We start from the raw sequence: 20,022 nt of genomic DNA on the forward strand, positions 1-20,022 counted from the left end.
TTCCTTTGTACTGCTTTCATCAGTACATCAATAAGAGATTCAGGGAGCAGGCCTAAGATCTACTTATAAGAAAATACCATGTTATTAAGTCGGGATTACTTCTGCAGCCAAAATAAAACAATGAACTCCAATTCCAACAGTTTGCATGTATGACCTCTCTGAAACAAATACCTGCCTTCCCTTCCAGCCAGGGCTCTGGCAGCCCGGTGCATTGATGAAGATCTGAAGAGGTGGGTGGTGTTTGGAAATGGCTGGAAAACACAGCACGCTCAGCACCTCCAGCCACATGCAGCCAGCAGGAAGGGGCAAAGAGAGGAACTTCTGAGAGCAGACAGGAAAAGGACAATTAGGCAGGCAGCCTCCAAATGATACTAAAAGAGATGGGGAAGGGCACATGCCTGAGTCTCTCTCTGAAAAGGCTCCCATGAAGGTAATCAATCCCATAGGAGGAAGGCAGCAGCGCCAAGATTTAAAGGCACATATGTGGCTGGGCGGGAATGAGACTTCTCTCCCTCTTGCTTGCTGCTACACACATGCACACAAACGCACACCCTGGAAGAGCCACATGGCTCCACATCTGCTGCTCCTCCCTGCTGGCAGGCCAAATTAAAGCCCATGGGCCATATATTTGACACCTCTGCTCTAGAGTTGTAGCATACAGATTCTCAGTATTAGGGCACAGTGTGGTCCCTAAGGATGTATAAACGTCTCTGTTGCATAATTTAGAAATCATATTATTAAGAGTTAGCAGTGAACCTAGATATTAATACTATAACTGTATCGGGTGTTTTTCGTTTTTTCTGCCAAAATTTCCATTTTTTTTATTTCTCCTGTTTCAGTTTCTCAGACCACAATAGACTGTTATTGTTTTAAGGTAGCAACAGTAGAAATTTTTCTATCAATTTATAGAAAAAAGGGGTTATTATCCCTTTTTTAAATACTGTAGCAACAGTGCTGTTAACAGTTCCTACAAAAAAGTCTTTCAGTGTTGCATAGAGATATTTCAAAATATTATGCAGCAGCAATTTTGAGTTTAATTGTCTGCAGATGATGGGTAATCTCCTTTCCTCATTCATTGCCACATATCTGCCTATGCCCAGGCTGTTCTATGTAAATCTGCCAGCTTTCCTATGATCCTTTCCCTTAATTCATAGGTTGTGTTGTGTATGTGTGCCCGTGTTTTTGCATTTTCATTGCTTCATTTCTTTTATGTTGCATGTTGGATCTGACCTCTTAAATGTTTTACTATATCTTGTGAACATAATTCATTTCACATATGTAAACATTTAGAAGTACCTTCTCTATGAAATTGCTGTTAAAAGTGCTACATAAAAATAACTGTATAGCACTACAAAGTTTCCCAAACCATTAAATGTCAATTAACATGCAAGTAATTTCTTACAGGATAGTTTTCATGTATGTTCATGTTGGGACTGACTGGAAGAGTGTAGGAATGTCACACGACTCAGGGTTGAGGTTCATCGCACCAGTCTGTCTATGTCTCCGAGACAGTGGTTGCGTTGCTTTATTCTTATACATTCCTCTGTACGCAATCATTGACTAACAACATGCAGAATAATGAGACCGATGTTTACGGTAGCTTGTTACCCCAAATGTGTATTCCAGGAAGGAGGTGAAAGAGCAGCACATTCTGAGGCCTACAGCATTCTTGCATAGAGCAAAGTACATAAAGGCTTAAGCCTGCCTTCTAAGTCTATAGATGAAGTCAGGACCAGGTTGGTTTGCCAGACCTTTGCCCTTTCCTTCATCTCACTCTTTTGTTTTTATTTTTTAAAAACTGCCCTCTGAGTCTTTAGATGAAGTCGAAACAAGGTTGGTGTGCCGGACCATTGACCCTTCCTTCATCTTTTGTTTTTTAAGATGCGTCAAAAACATTCTAACCCCTCACCATCACTCTCTGATTGTAATAAAGGGGTGTATTGTTCCAATTGGTTTGCTAATACATATGCATGATTGGTTTGCAAGGTATATTCTTCTCTTGACAGTTTACATATTCTTGTAAACAACACACATATTCAGCCTGAGATAATAATGCTGTATCAGAAGAATCACTGAGTCTAAGGGGACAGTTTCTCTGCTAATGCGTGAGGCAGAGGGTTCCATAAGCCAGGATCTTGGAAGCAACACTACAGCAAGGCAACTTAAACAACATTCAGAAAAGAGATATATTAGCAGGAATATAAGTTCAATGGAAGCAAGAGAAAAACCAACCAGGTGGTAAGGGAATATAGCCATGATTATTGGTTACATTAATTGTTGCATTACATTTCCACAAAGGGGCACCTGTTTGCAGGCAACTGTGCAATGGCTTATGGTGGGAGCAATTTACCATCGGTGCACAAGTAAGATTTTCATGGTTAGCCACATATGGGGTACATAGAGTTAAGGCATCCACTGGAAGCTTATAGGTGGGAATGCCCTAGTTGGGTAGAGTTGCATAAGAGATTTGGGATTCATTTAAACATTTACCAAGAGCTGTATCAGTGCCTGGAGCCTTGCAAACAGGAATTAGACAGGTTCTTAATAACATATGTAAACCGGTGTGTTGTGTCAAACAAAAAGGTGAAACATTGTTAATGTTAGCTAAGCGTTCCCAAATATTAAACTGAAGATCTCCAAAACTAATAGCCTTGACAGGAGACAAAATACATAAACACAAACAACAAAAAATAGTCAAGGAGTTCATTGTGAGTTGCAAAAACAGCAGCCACCAAATTCTCTGGAGATGGCTCTCATCCAGCCTCTTCCAACATTTGTTGAGCTGGATTAGGTAGACGCTTCACATCCCCCCATGTGATATCATGAGCTGTCTGGATGTGTGGGTTTCACCATCTCCCTTTTGAGGCTGAGATTGACATTGGGAATCGGATTTGGGAGATCCTGATGCCACGCCATGAGCAGGACGAACACACTTAGCCGGCACCCACAAAGGACCTGTAAGAGAGAACACAGGAGCATGCCTGCGCCCCCAGGCAATAAGGGGAACTGGACCATGCCAAGTTAATAAGACCAAATTCAATTGTTCCTGAACCCACATTTGGGTAGGAACCCTCATTTTCACTCCTTTTAATTGTTTTTGAAGAGTGGTTTTCAATGTCTGATTAGCATGTTTCACAACAGCTTGACCTGTGGAATTATATGCAATGCCATGCTGGATTTGAATGTTCCATTGTGTACAAAAAGCAACAAATTCAGAAAAAACTATATGCTGAGGTGTTATCAGTTTTCAACAGTTGCAGACGACCCATTACCACAAAGGCAGAAATAAGGTGAGCCATGACATGTTTTGTGGCTTCACCACAGTGGTCAGTAGCCCAAAGATATCCAGAGTACTTGTCTATGCAAACATGAACACAGTACCAGGGTTTCAAGGAAACTATATAGGTAACATCAATTTGCCAAAGCTTGTTCGGGAACACTTTCCCTATGAAGAAAGGTTAAAACACTTGGGGCTCTTTGGCTTGGAGAAACATTGACTGCGGGGTGACATGATAAGAGGTTTACAAGATAATGCATGGGATGGAGAAAGTAGAGAAAGAAGTACTTTTCTCCCTTTCTCACAATACAAAAATTTGTGGGCATTCAATGAAATTGCTTAGCAGTAAGGTTAAAACAGATAAAAGGAAGTACTTCTTCACCCAAAGGGTGATTAACATGTGGAATTCACTGCCACAGGAGGTGGTGGCAGCTACAAGCATAGCCAGCCCCAAGAGGGGATTGGATTCAAATATGGAGCAGAAGTCCATCAGTTATTATTAGCCACAGTGTGTGTATATATATATGTGTGTGTGTGTGTGTGTGTGTGTGTGTATATATATATACCTATGTGTGTGTGTGTGTATGTGTATAGAAGAAGGCATTGGATTTATATTCTGCCCTCCACTCAAGAGCTGCAGAGCGGCTTACACTCTCCTTTATCTCCCTCCCCCACAACAGACACCTTGTGAGTTGGGTGGGGCTGAGAGGATTCTCACAGCAGCTGCCCTTTCAAGGACAACCTCTGCCAGAGTTATGGCTGATCCAAAGCCATTCTAGTAGTTGTGATTGGAGGAGTGGGGAATCAAACCTGGCTCTCCCAGATAAGAGTCCACACACTTAACCACTACACCAAACTGACACATATATTGGTCACTGTATGACACAGAGTGTTGGACTGGGTGTACCATTGACCTGATCAAAAGGTAATGAGAACTGTTTGACAAATGCTTTGGCATTCTGGTGAAAATAGCTATGACTGAGAGAGGGATTAGTAAATAGAGAGGTAACACTTTTTAAGCCTTATCAGCATGCATCACCCTGAGCAATCAAGCCAGGAAGATCAGAATGGCTTGGAATAGTAGCAAAACAAAAATTGGGTAATGCACAGCAAGAAATTAAAAACTGCAAGGTTAAAAATATAGCCAATCAAATTTGACGGTCAATTTGAGAAGTGATACATGCACCAGGAAGTTGATGAATCAAATTAAATGCATGTAAGGTGTGAACTATTAAGTTGAAAGACCTTTGTAAATAGAGCTGAAAGGCCATTTCTCTAGCAGCACTTTCAGCCTACTGCACTGAGTGCTGTTGCAAAGTAAAGTGTGTCTTTTACACTTTTCCCCCAGCAAACTGGGTACTCATTTGACCAACCTAGGAAGGATGGAAGTAACCTTGAGGCAGCTACCTGAACGTAGTTTCCACCAGGATCAAACTCAGGCCGTGAGCAGAGCTCAAGACTGCAGTACTGCAGCTTTAACACTCTGCACCACGGGGCTCTTTCTGAATCCAAATTAGCATTTTCCTTAGCCAATTTCATAATCAATTCTCCTGCTGCATCTGGATTATCAACCTGTCTTTTGATTGCTACCTGAAGACAGTTGATAAAGTCTAAATAGGACTCTTGTGGCTTTTGACAGTTGCAAAACTATGGGCTGATTTCCCTTCTATAGGTACCTTGGCAAAGGCCTGCAAAGCGCCTTTAGATATTATAGCAAGGGTTGCAAAAGAGAGCACAGCTTGTGCTTCAATAGTGCTGAACTGTCCAGATCCATATAGTTGTTCAGCAGTATATTGGAGCCACGCCCTTGAACATTAGCCAAATTACAATATTCACTGTCCCATACCACATACTGTCCAGGAGTTAACATCATTCCCACCATATTTTTCCAGTCTTGAGGAATCACAGTGTATCCATTAGAGAGCCCTTCTAAAAGACTTTGCACATCGGTTCCCCTTATGCCCGTATCTCTGATAGCATTTTGAATTTCACTCAAAACAGAGTGGGGCACCACAGTACAGTTAACAATTTGTTGCCTATTCTCATTCTGTGCATATATTACTGGGCATACTGATAAAAAGTCAGGCAACTCTTCCCCTGTCAAATGTACAGGGCAAATAGACAACATTTCTGCCAATTCTGGAACATTTTCCAATTTAGCCTGATCAAGTTCCTTCTCCAAAACTTCACAGACCATGTGTCCTGGGGCATTAGATGGTGGGCCCACAGGTGAATCTGTTGGCAGAGGAGGGGGGAAAGGAGGAGGAAGAAGAGGAGGGGCAGGAGGCACAAGTTGGACACCATTGCATGTTAGGGGACAATCTTTGGAGAGCTGGCTTGTGTTAGAAACAGGCATAAATTTCTCTACTGCATGCCTGCATTGATGCCAGACCTGCAGCAGTTCAACAGAAGCTCGAGGCTCTGTATGAAAGGTGTTCCCTATCTTCTCCCAGTCCCGAAGTTTAAGAGAACCTCCCTCCAGGTACCAGGGGCATTGCTTACTGATCTCTTGTAAGAGAGTCTTAAGTTGCCTAGAAGTCACGGACCCGCCGTACTTCAGAATGAGGAACCGCAGCTCCTCCAAATGTTTCTGCTGGGTTTGCGAGAACTGTCCTCCCATACTCACCAATGAAGGGGTTGTTTAGAATGCTGGAGTGCACTCAAGGGACCTATGCCAGGCGTTGATGAGAGGGGTCCCTGTTCTCTGCACCACTTGTAGGAATGTCACACGACTCAGGGTTGAGATTCATCGCACCAGTCTGTCTGTGTCTCCGAGACAGTGGTTGTGTTGCTTTATTCCTCTGTACACAATCATTGACTAACAACGTGCAGAATAATGAGACTGATGTTTACCTTAGCTTGTTACCCCAAATGTGTATTCCAGGAAGGAGGTGAAAGGGCAGCACATTCTGAGGCCCTCAGCATTCTTGCATAGGGCAAAGTACATAAAGGCTTAAACCTGCCTTCTAAGTCTATAGATGAAGTCAGGACAAGGTTGGTTTGCAGGCGATTGCCCTTTCCTTTAGCAGAAGACACAGCTTCTGTCTTTCAAGCTCCACATGAAAAGTAGATCAGAGCTCTAGTTTGGTGTGTCAGAGAAAATGTTTGTGAATTGGATTTAAAGTCGTCTGTATGATACCTTCCTTCATTTTAAAAAGGAAAATTTGTTGTAATATTTAACAAAATAAAGTTAGGATCAGTGTTTTATCTCTGTAATTGTAAGACAAGCATTACTGAAATAACAAAAGTTTATGCAGCAGTAGAGATGGTTCCGCTAGCACTGTAGGAGCTCTACCTAAAAAATCTTGATTTTATTCCGAGACAACCCAGCGAAGGCAATCCATCCATATATCTAATGTGATATTTCATTTAAAGTGCTTAGAATGTTCAGTTTTTAATTGTTTGTTCATTTCTTTATTGGAGCAAGTTTTCATGCAGAGCTGATAAGTATTACAAAATTGATGGCTGGTTCAAATCTTCCATTCAGTCACATATAGAATATACAACCAGGTATACAAAGGCTGATGAGAACTGGACTGTGGGCACATGCAGAGCCAGCGGCCATATCAGTGCTTGTTATTGCATTTTTTCTAGCAGCCATGATCTTAAAAATGGCTCCTAGCTCACTGTAAGTACAACCTGATTCACATTAACTGTTGTCTTATCTAGTTGTATGCTTATTTAAATGACTGAATGGAAGAATCAATTTAGAAGTGTGCATCAACTTAACCTCTTTCTCTCTCTCTCTTTCTCTCTCTCTTGATCTCCATTTGTAAGGAGTTGAAACAATAACATCTGAACAAATTGTTTCTTGCTAGCTTAGCTTCAGTCTGGCTTTTTTTTTCCCCTCATGCATGCTGACCTGGAAATCTTCCTTTGCCTTAGCTGCGATAATCGTGACTCAGCTTACAACACCATACATTCGCATCGCCCCTGCTGCAGGCGACGACCAACTAACAGGTCAGACACTCAAATATAGAAAAGTCGTCATACCCATTTCCATATAACTTCTTTTGGCTTCTTTGCCCTCCATATCCTTGTCATTTGTTGCTTATAGTTTGTTCACCATACTTCAGGGTTTTGGTGATGAGCAATGTGCTGAACACCATAGGATTTGAATTCCTGTATTCATCTGTGTAAAACCGTTTCATGGCATGTTTCATTGTGTATTTGAGTTTTGGGGTTAGCCCTTTCAAATAATTTTGTTTTCCTTTGCTTTCCTGCTGTTAACATATTTTTCAGGTCATAGATACATTTTTCCATTAGTTAGTGTAATGTAGTATTTCAACATATATAGACTTTTTTTAAAGGTAGTATTTTGTTACATACGTGTTCTGCAGATATGATATATAGTTTGGGGTACAAATTTCACGAAGCACTTAATTAGTAAATTAAATTTAGTGAACAGGTCTGATAGAGTTTTTTAAGTCTGTCGGACCAAGAATGAACAAAAATGATTAATAGGATTTTAAAAACAATAGTTAGAGCTATTCACTATTTTGAGAGATCAAAAAGTGTGGTTACTTCTTTGCAGGAATATGCAGAACAGGTTCCTTTCCTGTGGAGCTTTCCTTTATTCCCTCTCATTATTTCAACTGCCTACAAAAACTTTGAGCAGGTCTCTAAAGAGGCAGTGCATAAATCTTTTAAATAAATCAATACTGTTTATAGGATATCTGCCCTGCCCAGGCTAGCCCGATCTTTTCAGATCTCAGAAGCATACCAGGGTCAATCCTGGTTAGTACTTGGATGGGATATCAGCAAGGAAGTCCAGGGCTGCAATGCAGAGGCAGGCAATGGCAAACGTTTACCTGTGAACATATCTTCCTTGAAAACTGCATGCTGTTACCATGTATTGACTGAGACTTGATGGCACTTTCCATCATCACCAGGCTTTAGATTCAGCAGGAGCTCACAGGAGCATAGCTCCTGAACTTTTCTGACGGTTCCCCCTCTTCCTCCCCACCTACCTTGTCCATTGAGTAGTAGGTGCAGCTGCATAACAAATCCCTGGATTAGGAGAACAGCCAGCCAGCCACCAGAGGCTGCGCCCGCCACCAGCAGCCCTCCTTAACCCCTGGAGAAGCCCGTGCCACCCTTTCTCCACTTCTTATTTGATTTTGGGCAGCAGGTGGCATGCTGGCCTTTTGACTGGGGCAGGGTGGCCCAGGAGATCCCCAGGCAAGCAAAGCCTACTTGGGTTTGCTGGATCTCTAGCCAGTCCAAACAGGCCTTGCTGGTCTGGGACTCCCCTTTCTTGCATCAGATTGCTTTTGGTTGGGGGAGGGATATGCTAATGAGCTCCACCACCTACTTTTCTACAAAATGATTCCTGATCATCACCATTTGATACCTTCAAATTCTACACATGCAGGAGGCTCTCCAGCCCCCAGGAAAAGTTATTCTTCTCCCGCCCTTCACTTGCTGCAACAATAGTTTTTCATGCAGCCACCAATCCTCGCAAGTTGCTAGCAAGATCTTTATATCTGAATGAAAATTGTGAAGAGGAGCAGTGAAACTAGATTTCCCATATCTGCCATAAGTAGGAAGAACTGTAATACTACAAGACTGAAATCTACAAGAAAGAGGCTTTAATCAGGCTCCTTGGAGAAATGCAATCTTTGCCTACAATTTTCAGTGTATAAACAACTAGTCCTGCCACAAAGATAAAATTGACAGTCTTGAGCTCTTCAATGTATGGGGGAAAGAATGAAAGAGGTACAACCTCTGCCACTTTCACCTCTTGGGCAGAAAGCCTGCCAGTTTTGCCAAAGCACTTTGTAAAATTTTTGACAAGTTTCTTTGAGTTGTTATTCAGCTGCATCCCTTTGAACAGCAAGAATAAGAATTTGCTTAAGGAAATTTTGTGCTATGAAAATTAAATTGAAATTATTGTAGAAGGAGTTTCCCAGATATTGTACTGCAAAAGTATAATATCCATATTGGAAATGGAGCCTGATGGATTATTCTGCAGCATTGTTAGCTCTTTGTGTTGCACCATAATACCAGAACCTAGACTTGTCCCTTTGTTTTACTGACACCTTCAAAATTTGCTAGTTGAATTACCTGAGGTAAATCTAAATGTTGATATTGAGGTAGTGTAGGATGCAAATAGTATATGGAGATATTTATTCCAGGAAATTATGGTATTTGAGGAGATGTTCTTATCCTGATAGATGAGAAGAATTGCTCTTACGGAAATTTGTTAGATTAGTTTTCTTTGGTAAAAAGTGATGACTGCTCAGACTGCCAGATACTAGAACCTGGGAAGTGGCAGGGAGCAAAGTGTTTGCCATTGTTTTGGCACTAGATATCTGGCTTGGTGGATTTTTAAAGCAAAGGTAATGTGTTCCAAATCAGAAGAAGAAATCTTTACCTAAAGAACATTTTCTACTAGTGAGGAAGAAGTCCTGTGCCAGATGGAAGGCTGCTGCAGACCATATGTATTTCCCAATTCCCCACTTGCATTACCATGCAAGGTTGCTTTTCCTCTCTGCAATCCTCTTTCCCTCTTGTATATTAAAAAGTGATAGGTTTTTTTTGTTGTTGTTGCTTCAAGAGGTATGGTAGCTGTTAAGTACCTTCAGTGAAACATGATCTAAATTAGTACCACATGGATTGTTGCTGAGGCAGCTCTACAGCTTTGTCGGATAAACAGCAGAATGGTTAGCTGAAGATAGCAGAATCGATTAGCACATTCATATATAATAGCCTGAAAATATTTGTAATTCACGTATTTTTGCAGTAACAGTTTTACAGATTCCATACAAGTGGCTGCAGTCTTGAAATGTATTCCATGATACAGAACCTTTCTTAAGTATAAATGTGAATGTTTTTAAGCAGCCTGATCCAGAACCCTGTTACAACAAAATACTGGAGTCTGTTTAGCATTGCTGAAATCTATGGAATTTGCCCACTGGTTCTACACAAGAACCACCTTTAACATGACCACTTTTAATGCCTGGGGGGTGGGCAGCTCTGACCCATGTTATGATGCCTACCTATAAGTATATTTGTAGTATTTTCATGCGATACATAATCATTAAGCCAGTCACGCCTAATATTCTACCAAGTTTCTATTATCCATATTTGACCTGACTTGGTTTATTATGATTTGAGATCAGCAGTCAAGAAAATCAACAAAATATATTACACACTGGATGCATAAAACAGATATTCTGTACAGAAAACATTCAATTAATATTAAGAATAAAATTATTAAAATACTATACCACCTTCTTAGCACAGAACCTTGCTACGTTAAGGCTGGTTTCATTAAAACAATTGGCAAGAAAAAGAGTATTAAAATCATTTAATCTGCCTGGGTATTTGGAGAGAGTTGAGGTAATGTATATATTCTGAATGTTATTATAAAATCAGCAGTATAAGAAGACTTGTTCAATTGTTTCTACCATTCCAGACTGATATGGCCAGAAACATTATACATATAGGATAGGTGCGTAGCTCCCTTCAAGAAGGGCAGATGGAAGGACATTAAAACAGAGTGAAGGCTCTGAAGTGTTTGGGAACTCTAATGTATGAAGGTAATTTGATGGAACAAAAATTTTGTTGCAGTTCCCCACTGCTGGAGCAGAATGATGTGTTGACTTGAAGGGCAGTATCCTATAGTCTCTGATTAATGCTTTGGCTCTTGAATACCCAAGATGCAGTAAGACTGCTCTGGAGAAACCAAATAGTTTTCGTTTGTTCTCTACTGCTCTCACCCATCTTGAGTGAAAATTGTCTAAAAGGATTAAGAAAGTTAATTTGGAGGAGAGAACTTGAGCCGGAAGCATATAGCTTGGAACCAGATATATGCTTCAAGCGGAACCAATCCTGCTTGGGTGTACAAGGAGGAACCTGGGCACTTGAGTATACAAGGAGGTACTCCAAATAAGGTTCTGAGGAATTCGGATTGAATTGGTTCTAGTTTACAGTAATCACTATACAGACGTGTCTGTGAACCATACCTTAACTGGGGTACCACCTCGCCCTGAAAGACTTTCAATGCATATGGTATGTGAGAATCCCCTTTTGTAAACAAGAATCTTAAAGTTTCTATTGCTGCTTTTGGGCAAACTCAATTACATGGGAAGGCTAAGCTGTCCATGCGCCAGACAGTTGGAACACTACAAATATCTGAACACTTTAACTTGTTCAGTCTCATGGCTGTTTGATAAATCTTTTAGAGAAAACAAGAATTTTGGTCTTCAAAAGATTTATTGTTAAATGTTCCTCTTTGCAGGAAGCCATAAGTGACCAAAGGGCTCTTCTGATCCTTACTTCAGAGTAATATAGAATAACCATATCATCTGCATATAATAGTGTGGAGATTGGTTTATTGGCCATATTGGGTGGATCAGGGGTCATTTTATAGAAAAATAGGTGGTGGAGCTCATTCAGGGATTGTTATGCAGCTGCACCTACTATTCAATAGACAAGGTGGGGAGGAGGAGGGGGGACCTTCAGAAAGGTACAGGAGCTGTGCTCCTGTGAGCTCCTGCTGAATCCAAGGCCTGGAGTGGATGGAAGTCACGACTGGATAAGGTTTGTACTATGCAGTTTATATGCAAGTTCAATAATAAGGGAGCAAGGATGCTTCATTGATTCACACCTCTCCTGATAGGGATCATATGGAACAGATGACCATTTGGGTTACATATCACTGACAAATAGTTGTTCTTATGTAGTATGTGTTTAAGGGCAAGCACGCTGCAGCCTATCTGCAGTCTCATTTTAGCCATAGTCTGTCATGTGAGATACTATCAAATGTCATCTTTATAATCAACAATGGCTGTGTAAAGTGCCCCATGTGACTTGGCAGCATATTTCTCCACCAGATGATGCAGAGTCAAGTACTGATCCATTGTGGAGCGACCGCTTCTAAAACCTGCTTGTTTCTCAACTAAGATGTTCTCCTTATCAAGTCACTTCCAAGACTTCTAGTATAGATGTCTGGCATAAAGCTTATCCACCACTCTAATTGGGTGGTAATTAAAAGGATCTGATTTCACCCCTTTTTTAATCTGTTGGAATTATGGTGGCCAGAGCCATTTTCTGTGAATCTGTACAGTTTGGTGAGTGTATGTGAAAAGAGCGGTAAAAACTGGTGTCCGCCATTTTATAACTATTTTGATCAGCTCTGGAGGGATTAGATCACTCCCTGGGGTCATCCCCACCCTTAGCTGAGCTACAAGCCTCTTGACTCCTGCAGCTGAGACTGGAGGCCAGGGTGGGAAGTTTTCCATATTAGTAGGTGGAAGGGGCACTTGGTTGGGCTCTGTGGTGCAGTGTGCATAAAAATAAGCCTCCCATGTTTTGCAGGTATCTCACAGGAAGGTTTTCAGTTGTCTAATTGGAATCCACCTGAAACAGATCTCAAAAAGAGCAAGGCATCTTTGGATTTGGTGGCCTATGTAATAGAATTGCCATATCTAATGAAGAAAATACCTGGGGACTTTGGGGAGTGTGGCCAGGAGACTTTTCCATTCCCTAAAATAAAGAAATAAAAATACAGCAGCACTTCCCTTGAATACAGTCATTTCCTCATTCACGAGGGTTGCGAGCCCCCTTACCTTTCCAGTGGAGGCCTTGGGGGGGGGGGCGTGTTCTGGCAGGCGGGGGGATGCAAATGACATTTTGGACCACTTCTGGTAAAACAGAAGTAGCCCAAACAGGCAGTGGCTGGCAGCCATTTGAATGGTATCTAGGGAGATGAAAATGGACCACTCCAATGGCTGCCAGCCATTTCATGGCCATTTTCACTTCTCCCCGCTCCCTTCTAATGTGGAGGAGAGGAGCAAAATTGATCCCTGTAAAGGGATAGCTGTTAGCCTAAAGGATCACTGAAGCTTTGCAGCCATTTGAGTGGTCCTTTTTGCTTCCCCAGGTGAAGCAAGTTCCTAGCAGCCATTTGATTGGTCTTTTGTGCTTCCCCACCCAAATGGCTTCTCTGGGGCAGCACTTCTGGTTTTTCAGGCCACTTCCGGTTTTACCAGAAATGGGCTGAAAAACTTCATTTTGGGGTGGATTTTCCCCACTGGAAGAGCCCCGTGGCACAGAGTGTTAAAGCTGCAGTACTGCAGTCCTAAGCTCTGCTCACAACCTGAGTTTGATTCCCAGCGGAAGCTGAGTTTTCAGCTCAAGGTTGACTCAGCCTTCCATCCTTCCAAGGTCGGTCCAGCTTGCTGGGGGGGGGGGGAAGTGTAGATGACTTGGGAAGGCAATGGCAAACCACCCCATAAAAAGCCTGCCATGAAAACGTTGTGAAAGCAACGTCACCCCAGAGTCGGAAACGACTGGTATTTGCACAGGGGACCTTTCCTTTCCTTCCCCCGCTGGCCATCTGGGTGGAGGCAGGGAAGTCCTCCCCAAATCAGGAGATCCCCCACTGGGACTGGGGGCTGGGATCCCTACTGGGTAAGTTGGAGCCAGGCCACATATAGTGCTTCTCTCTTTTTCTTTTTTATTAGTTTTTTGTATTGCTTTAAAACCTACACGTCTGAAGGAATTACACAGATGTTACTGAATAAACTTGGCTATTTATTTTTTGCTGACAACCATTTCTGATTGAATCATGGTTGTTTGGGGTATAGGGGTGTGCACCCCCCCAGTGCTATTTTTTGGGTTCAGAACAGGTATAGTGAACTTGCTGCTTGGAGAGAGTGGGTGCCTGCAGGGGAAAGTGAGCCCCAGGAACTGCTGTGTCAAGCAGAGGACATTCTTCAGTGCAGCACAGAAATCATGACTGGACTCGTCTCCTGCAGTTTAAACCAAGCTGCAGGAGAAGGGGGTCTCAGGAGCAGCTGTGCCATGTGAGCACAACAAAGGAGTGCATCCATGAAATATCCATGCAACAAAGGAGATCCTGGCCAGGCTTGCTTTTTCTTGCAGTCTGGTTTAAACCAGGCTGCAGGAGAAAGCAAGCTTCAGGAACTGCTGGGCCATGCTGAGCCCTTTAATTCCACCTATCTGGAGGTCCTGTAAAATCCCAAATATATTTTCAGAATTTTTCGGTCTTGGCCATTTTGAATACCTTGGAAAATACTGAGCTTTATATGTAAAGCCATGCCGATGATACAGACTCTGTACAGACGACGGACCTAGTTTCATCCATGACAACACTGGGGGTCTCCCAGTAACAACTACTACCCTTCAGGATGGGCACATGTTGAATTTGATCGTTGCAGCGGGGGTTACGGTGGACTGGATTACTGCTGAGGCTGTGTCATGGTCGGACCACTATACCCTGAAGGCCCATATGGTTGTGCCACCACAACCCTGTTTAGGCGGCGAGCGTATTTTAGCTCGCCCGCGAAGCCAGATGGACCCAATGCGGCTTCAAATGGCTCTGCGGGATCCTTGACCCCCTGGCAATTCACTGGATGAACTAGTAGAGATGTGACATCAACAGCTCTCCTCAGCCATAGATGAAATTGCTCCCCGGTGTCCTCTTCGCCATCACTCACGACTTGCGCCGTGGTACACCCTGGAACTGCGGCTGATGAAATGGTGGCTTAGACGACTAGAGAGGCGATGGCGGTGTGCTCATGATGAGGCTACAAGAACATCATATAGGCTGTTGATGAAGTCCTATGAGATAGCAATCAAGGCTGCAAAGAAGGTTTACTTTGCAACCCAGATTGTGTCTGCGAATTCTCACCTGGCCCAATTATTTAGTACAACTCAGAACCTTACAAACTTGCCACAGTGCAAACCAAATGATAGGGAACTGGAGACTGGCTGTGAGGCCTTTGCAATTTTTTTCATAGATAAGGTCCTATCACTCCGCTGTGACCTTCCCGCTAATTCTGATACAGTAAGTGAACTCAAGGCTCCAAGCACGTCTTCTGGTTTGATCCTGGATCATTTCACTCCACTCAGCTTGGGGGAAGTTGACAAAGTCCTCTGTACTGTGCGTCCCTGCAGTTTGGATCCATGTCCGTCCTGGCTGGTGCATGCTTGCTGAACGGAACTGCGAATCCCATTGCAGAAGATTATCAACAGGTCCTTGACTAAAGGAACCTTTCCCATGCCCCTTAAAAAGGCTGTGTTTTGCCCTCTCCTCAAAAAAACATCTTTGGATCCGACCATATTGGCAAACTACCAGCCGGTGTCAAACTTGCCCTTTTTGGGTAAAGTCATTGAGAGGGCAGTGGCAGCACAATTACAGGGGTTTTTGGATGACGCTTGCATGCTAGACCCATTTCAGTCTGACTTCCGTCCAGGTCATGGGACAGAGACAGTACTGGTCACCCTCATGCATGATCTTTTGAGACATCTGGATTGGGGTGGCTCAGCAGTGCTGCCGTTGTTAGACCTGTCAACTGCATTTGACACAGTCGACCATCAGCTACTGTTACGCCACCTCACCTGTGTGGGAATTCAATGGCTTACCTCTTTTCTCCAAGGCTAGGGACAAAAGGTGGCAATAGGGGAGCAATCATCCCAGAGACACCCACTTGTGTGTTGGGTGCCTCAGGGGCGGTTCTCACCCCAATGTTGTTTAACATCTATATGTGCCCCCTTGCCCAGATTTCCCAGAGATATGGGCTCAGTTGTCACTAGTATGCAGATGACACCCAGCTCTATCTATTGATGGGGGGCCAGTCCCGCGGTGCCCCAGAAAATCTGGACTTGGCATTGCAAGTCATAATGAAATGGCTCAGGCAGAGTTGACTGAAATTGAATCCAATGAAGACAGAGATCCTGTGTCTTAGTCACAGCGGCCTGTGTAGAAAGATCCCTTTGCCAGCCTTTGATGGGATGCCACTGGTGCCAGCATGAAGGGTTAAGAGCTTAGGGGTGCTCCTGGGGCCTTCATTAACAATGCAGGCTCATATAGCAGCCACTGCCAAATCTGCATTTTTTTTTCTTAGGCGGATAGGGCAGTTGGTTCCATACCTGGAGCGTAACGACTTGGCAACAGTGATCCATGCGATGGTCACCTCAAGAATAGACTACTGTAACGCCCTCTACATGGGGCTGTCCTTGACTTTACTCTGGAGGCTGCAACTGGTGAAAAACGCAACAACCAGTGAGCACATCCAACCTGCGCTGGAAACGTTACACTGGTTGCCTGTGGCATTCTGGATTCATTTCAAGGTGCTGGTTATAATCTTTAAAACCTTATATGACCTGGGACCTGTCTATCTTCAGGACCGCCTTTCCCCTGTGCCCCAGAAAGTACTACGTTCAGAGTCCCAAAATCTGCTTCAGATTCCCAGACTGAAAGAAGTTCGATTGTCCACCAATAGAGCCAGAGCATTCTCAACAATAGCCCAAGCTCTGTGGAATGCCCTCCCCAAAAACATCAGGGCCCTGCGGGACTTGCCACAGTTCAGCTGGGCCTGTAAGACTGAACTATTTAAGCTTGCCTTCAATAGTTAAGGGGAGGTAGCAAATGTCCCACAGCACTGACAGTTCCACTGGACAAATATAGATATTGAGAAACACCAACGTGTATCTTGGATTTTATGGTTAAAATGTGTAGAATTAATTTTATTGTATATATTTTTTAGTATTCTATGTGGTTTTTAACTGTTGTTAGCCACCCTGAGCCTGTTAGGGGAGGGCAGGATATAAATCTGATAAGATAAATAAATAAAATAAAAATAAATAAATGTAGCTGAAAAATATTCAGAAAACAGTAATAAGGTGTTTTTTTTAAAAAAAATTCCAACTTGGTGTTACCAAATGCGCACCCCTCGTGTGGTACTCTCAGGGATCTAGGATTATTTGCTTTTAGTAAACTGTTCTTGCCATCCATTCAATATTTGTAGATAACTAAGATGGCTTCAAAGTGCATGCCATTGATCATTTTGCTGTGGAACTGGTGGATCTTGTCAGAACTGAGAAAGTCCTTGGTTCACTCGTCTACATTTTTGGACTATTCAATTATTTTATAACCAGAAACATGAGTCAGCTCTGCATCAAAGTTCTTAGTTAAGTGAATCATTAGATTTTGAATCTCTAATGCTAAGGTGATTGGCAAGTGGTTGCTATCCATCTCTTAAATGATCTACATAATTTAACAGTTTATGCAAAGCTAAGACAAAATCAATGGTATTAGCTTCTCGGCTCAACTAGAATGTGTACTCACCAGGAATATCAACCTTGACTCAACCATTCAAGATAAACATACCTACTCTGTTTGCTAATTGTGCTAAGCAAAATCCTTTCCAATTTGATTTAGTATCTTTAGATTGTCTGGGTGGTAAGGGATAGGTTGACTCATCTGAGGGAGGAGCAACATTATTACTTAAATACAGCATTTCATCAGAGGGGCTTACTCTGATATTAAAATTGCCATCTACTAAAACAGAAGTATCAGGGAATTTCAGTAGGAGACTGATTACATACTTTTCAAGATTGCTCCAGATTTCTTGTAGCCTATGTTTATTATCTAACAGGTTATTTATATATATATATATATATATATATATATATATATATATATATATATATATATATAACTAGAAGGCAAAATCTATTTAATTGTATAGCTATGGCCTGTAGTTATTTTGGCATTTTCCCCTAATTTTACTATTGTGGCCTAAAGTTTCATAGATACTATAGACAGACCTCCCTTGGGTCTGTCCTTTCTCCTTGCACAGGAGCTACAGAGATGTGTAATTCAGATGTGGTAAATCCATCCACTATTGTAGGCACGAGTCCTGATCTCTTGAAGAATAGCAATGGTCAAACAAGGATAGGTATTCTAGAGGATTTGGATGTTGCCATGAATCGATCTGTGTGGCTCATGAAATTCATCATTTCATTTCATTTATTTGACTTATATCCCACCTTCCCCTTGGTGGGGAATCCAGACCAGCTTCAGCCACATCATGTAGTAAGCCCTTCACGTGAGAACTAAGTAGAAGATATTGATATTGGATTTCATAAGTAGAGTCATATTAGGTAGATGTAGAGGTTCCATTGAAGTCTTTAGTAATCCAGGTAGGCTGGGAGCCTCTAGGTCTGATGAACTACAGGGTGGGGGGGAAACAGAGACAATTATGCCTATGGCCTCTTTACTGTAAAAAGGATCAGAGTGACTTAGCACTTCTGCAGGAGTGTTTATATTAGGATATGTACTATATGTTAGGATATGTACTTGCCTTTGAGGATGCCTTTTCAGTGCTCATTGGAATTGCAGACTTAGTTAAGTCTGAATTGGAGTTTTTCTTAATTGAGTCATGGAGCAGAACTGAACTATCTGATCTGTGGAGTTGGTGCTGTATTGAGCTTGGAACCTTGGGTTGCTCATGGTTGTCTCACTGAGAGGAATAAATTAAGTGGCAAAGTCATGGAGTGAAGATTCTACAAGGAATTTTTTAAATTGTCCAAAGTGGAGGTGATGTTCACTTGCTCACCAGAGACAATTTCTCTTAAGAAGTTAATCTTAAGGGGGAGTATTTAAGCTGGTGGCACTTTGTTATTTGCCCCAGCAGAAGCTATTAACTCAAGGCCAGAAGACTCAGATACTGTGGGTATGCTATTTGAAAGAAGTGAGTAGATCATCTCATCTGTGAAAATTCTACAGGCAAAAATTTTGAAAGAGAGGAATCTCTGCATTTTAGTAACATCGGAGGGATTGTTGAGCAGCCATGGATTAAAAATAATCTCATTCCAGAGCAAGGGTGTCAAACATGCAGTTCAGGGGCCGAATCAGGGCCCCAAGCAACTGGCTGTCATCTGCTTCCTTCTCCCTCTCTTGCTCCCTTCTGCATCACAACTTGCTTTGCAAGGCTTGCTCAATTGCACAGGAGCTACAGAGCAAAAGCTCAGCTTTTTCCATTGATTGAGGCTCCTCCCTTGGGGAGGAAGGGGGGGAGGAATAGCTTGCTTTGCCAGGCTCTCCCAATCACACAGCAGAGCTACTGAGCCAAGCCTCTCTTCCCTCTATTGGCTGAAGTTCCTCCCTCTCCTGGTCCCCTGGGGAGGGAGGGAAAGAACCAGAGTTTCCTTTGCCCAGTTCCCTGGATCCCATGGGAGTAATACAAAGAAAGCACCTTTAAGACCAATCAGTGCTAATGTTTTAAGTTTTTAAAAATATATATTTTTGTCTGCTACCTAATCTTAAATTGGTACACACATGGCCCAGCCTGACATGGCTCAGCCAACCAGACATGGCTCGGCCCCTCAAGGTCTCATTTATATCAGATCCGGCCCTCATAACAAATGAGTTCGACACCTCTGCCATAGAGGTTCTTAGGAAGTCTCTTAAATTTTATGGGGCTAATGAGGTGTTTTTTCTATGAATAAAAGCTGGCTTAAGGAGTAAATATGGCTCTTTTATTTGCCCAACAACCCTGATTTAATTGGTTAGCTCTTTCAATAAAAGGTCATCAGTGTGCAGCTGTTTGACCAACCAGAGGTGAGTGTGAATCTGAATGCCTTCTAGGATGCTTTTTCTTCCCCATTTTGGCTCTGTGTGTCTTTCAGAGTAATGTCGGTCCATTAGGGGTGTGTTTTCTGATTACCTGAGCAACAACAAAAAAAACCCTGAAAAAATACCTTACTAGGTTTTTTTTAAGCTGAAAATAAATTAAAGTTTATTTTCAGCTACTGATGTAGCTGAGCCCAAATAAAAGCCAATATTATACAGCTTTTATTTGGGCATAGCTTGAAGAAGGCAATTAAAGAGACTGTGGTCTGTTTAAATGTCTTCTGAGTTCACTTGCTGAGTAGTGCAGCTTGGAGAAGGCATTTAAAGAGGGTCTTTTCCAAGCTGTGCTACTGCT

The 20,022-nt window shown here is 42.4% G+C and overlaps 1 protein-coding gene across 18 annotated transcripts in view; it reads left to right on the top strand.

The window, feature by feature from the left end:
* PTPRM (protein tyrosine phosphatase receptor type M) overlaps positions 1-20,022 on the top strand; it is a 792,664-nt gene that overhangs the window by 500,796 nt on the left and 271,846 nt on the right. For 12 of the 18 annotated variants that reach the window (XM_060243981.1, XM_060243978.1, XM_060243979.1 and 9 more), the window contains exon 14: positions 7,163-7,237. The exons of the other annotated variants lie outside the window; for them this stretch is intronic. In XM_060243981.1, coding sequence (XP_060099964.1) covers positions 7,163-7,237 — 75 coding nt within the window. The remainder of the gene's footprint in view (positions 1-7,162; positions 7,238-20,022) is intronic. 18 annotated transcript variants of the gene reach the window in all.

This window comes from Heteronotia binoei, chromosome 7, assembly GCF_032191835.1.
Source record: "Heteronotia binoei isolate CCM8104 ecotype False Entrance Well chromosome 7, APGP_CSIRO_Hbin_v1, whole genome shotgun sequence".
NCBI classification, from domain to species: Eukaryota; Metazoa; Chordata; class Lepidosauria; order Squamata; family Gekkonidae; genus Heteronotia; species Heteronotia binoei.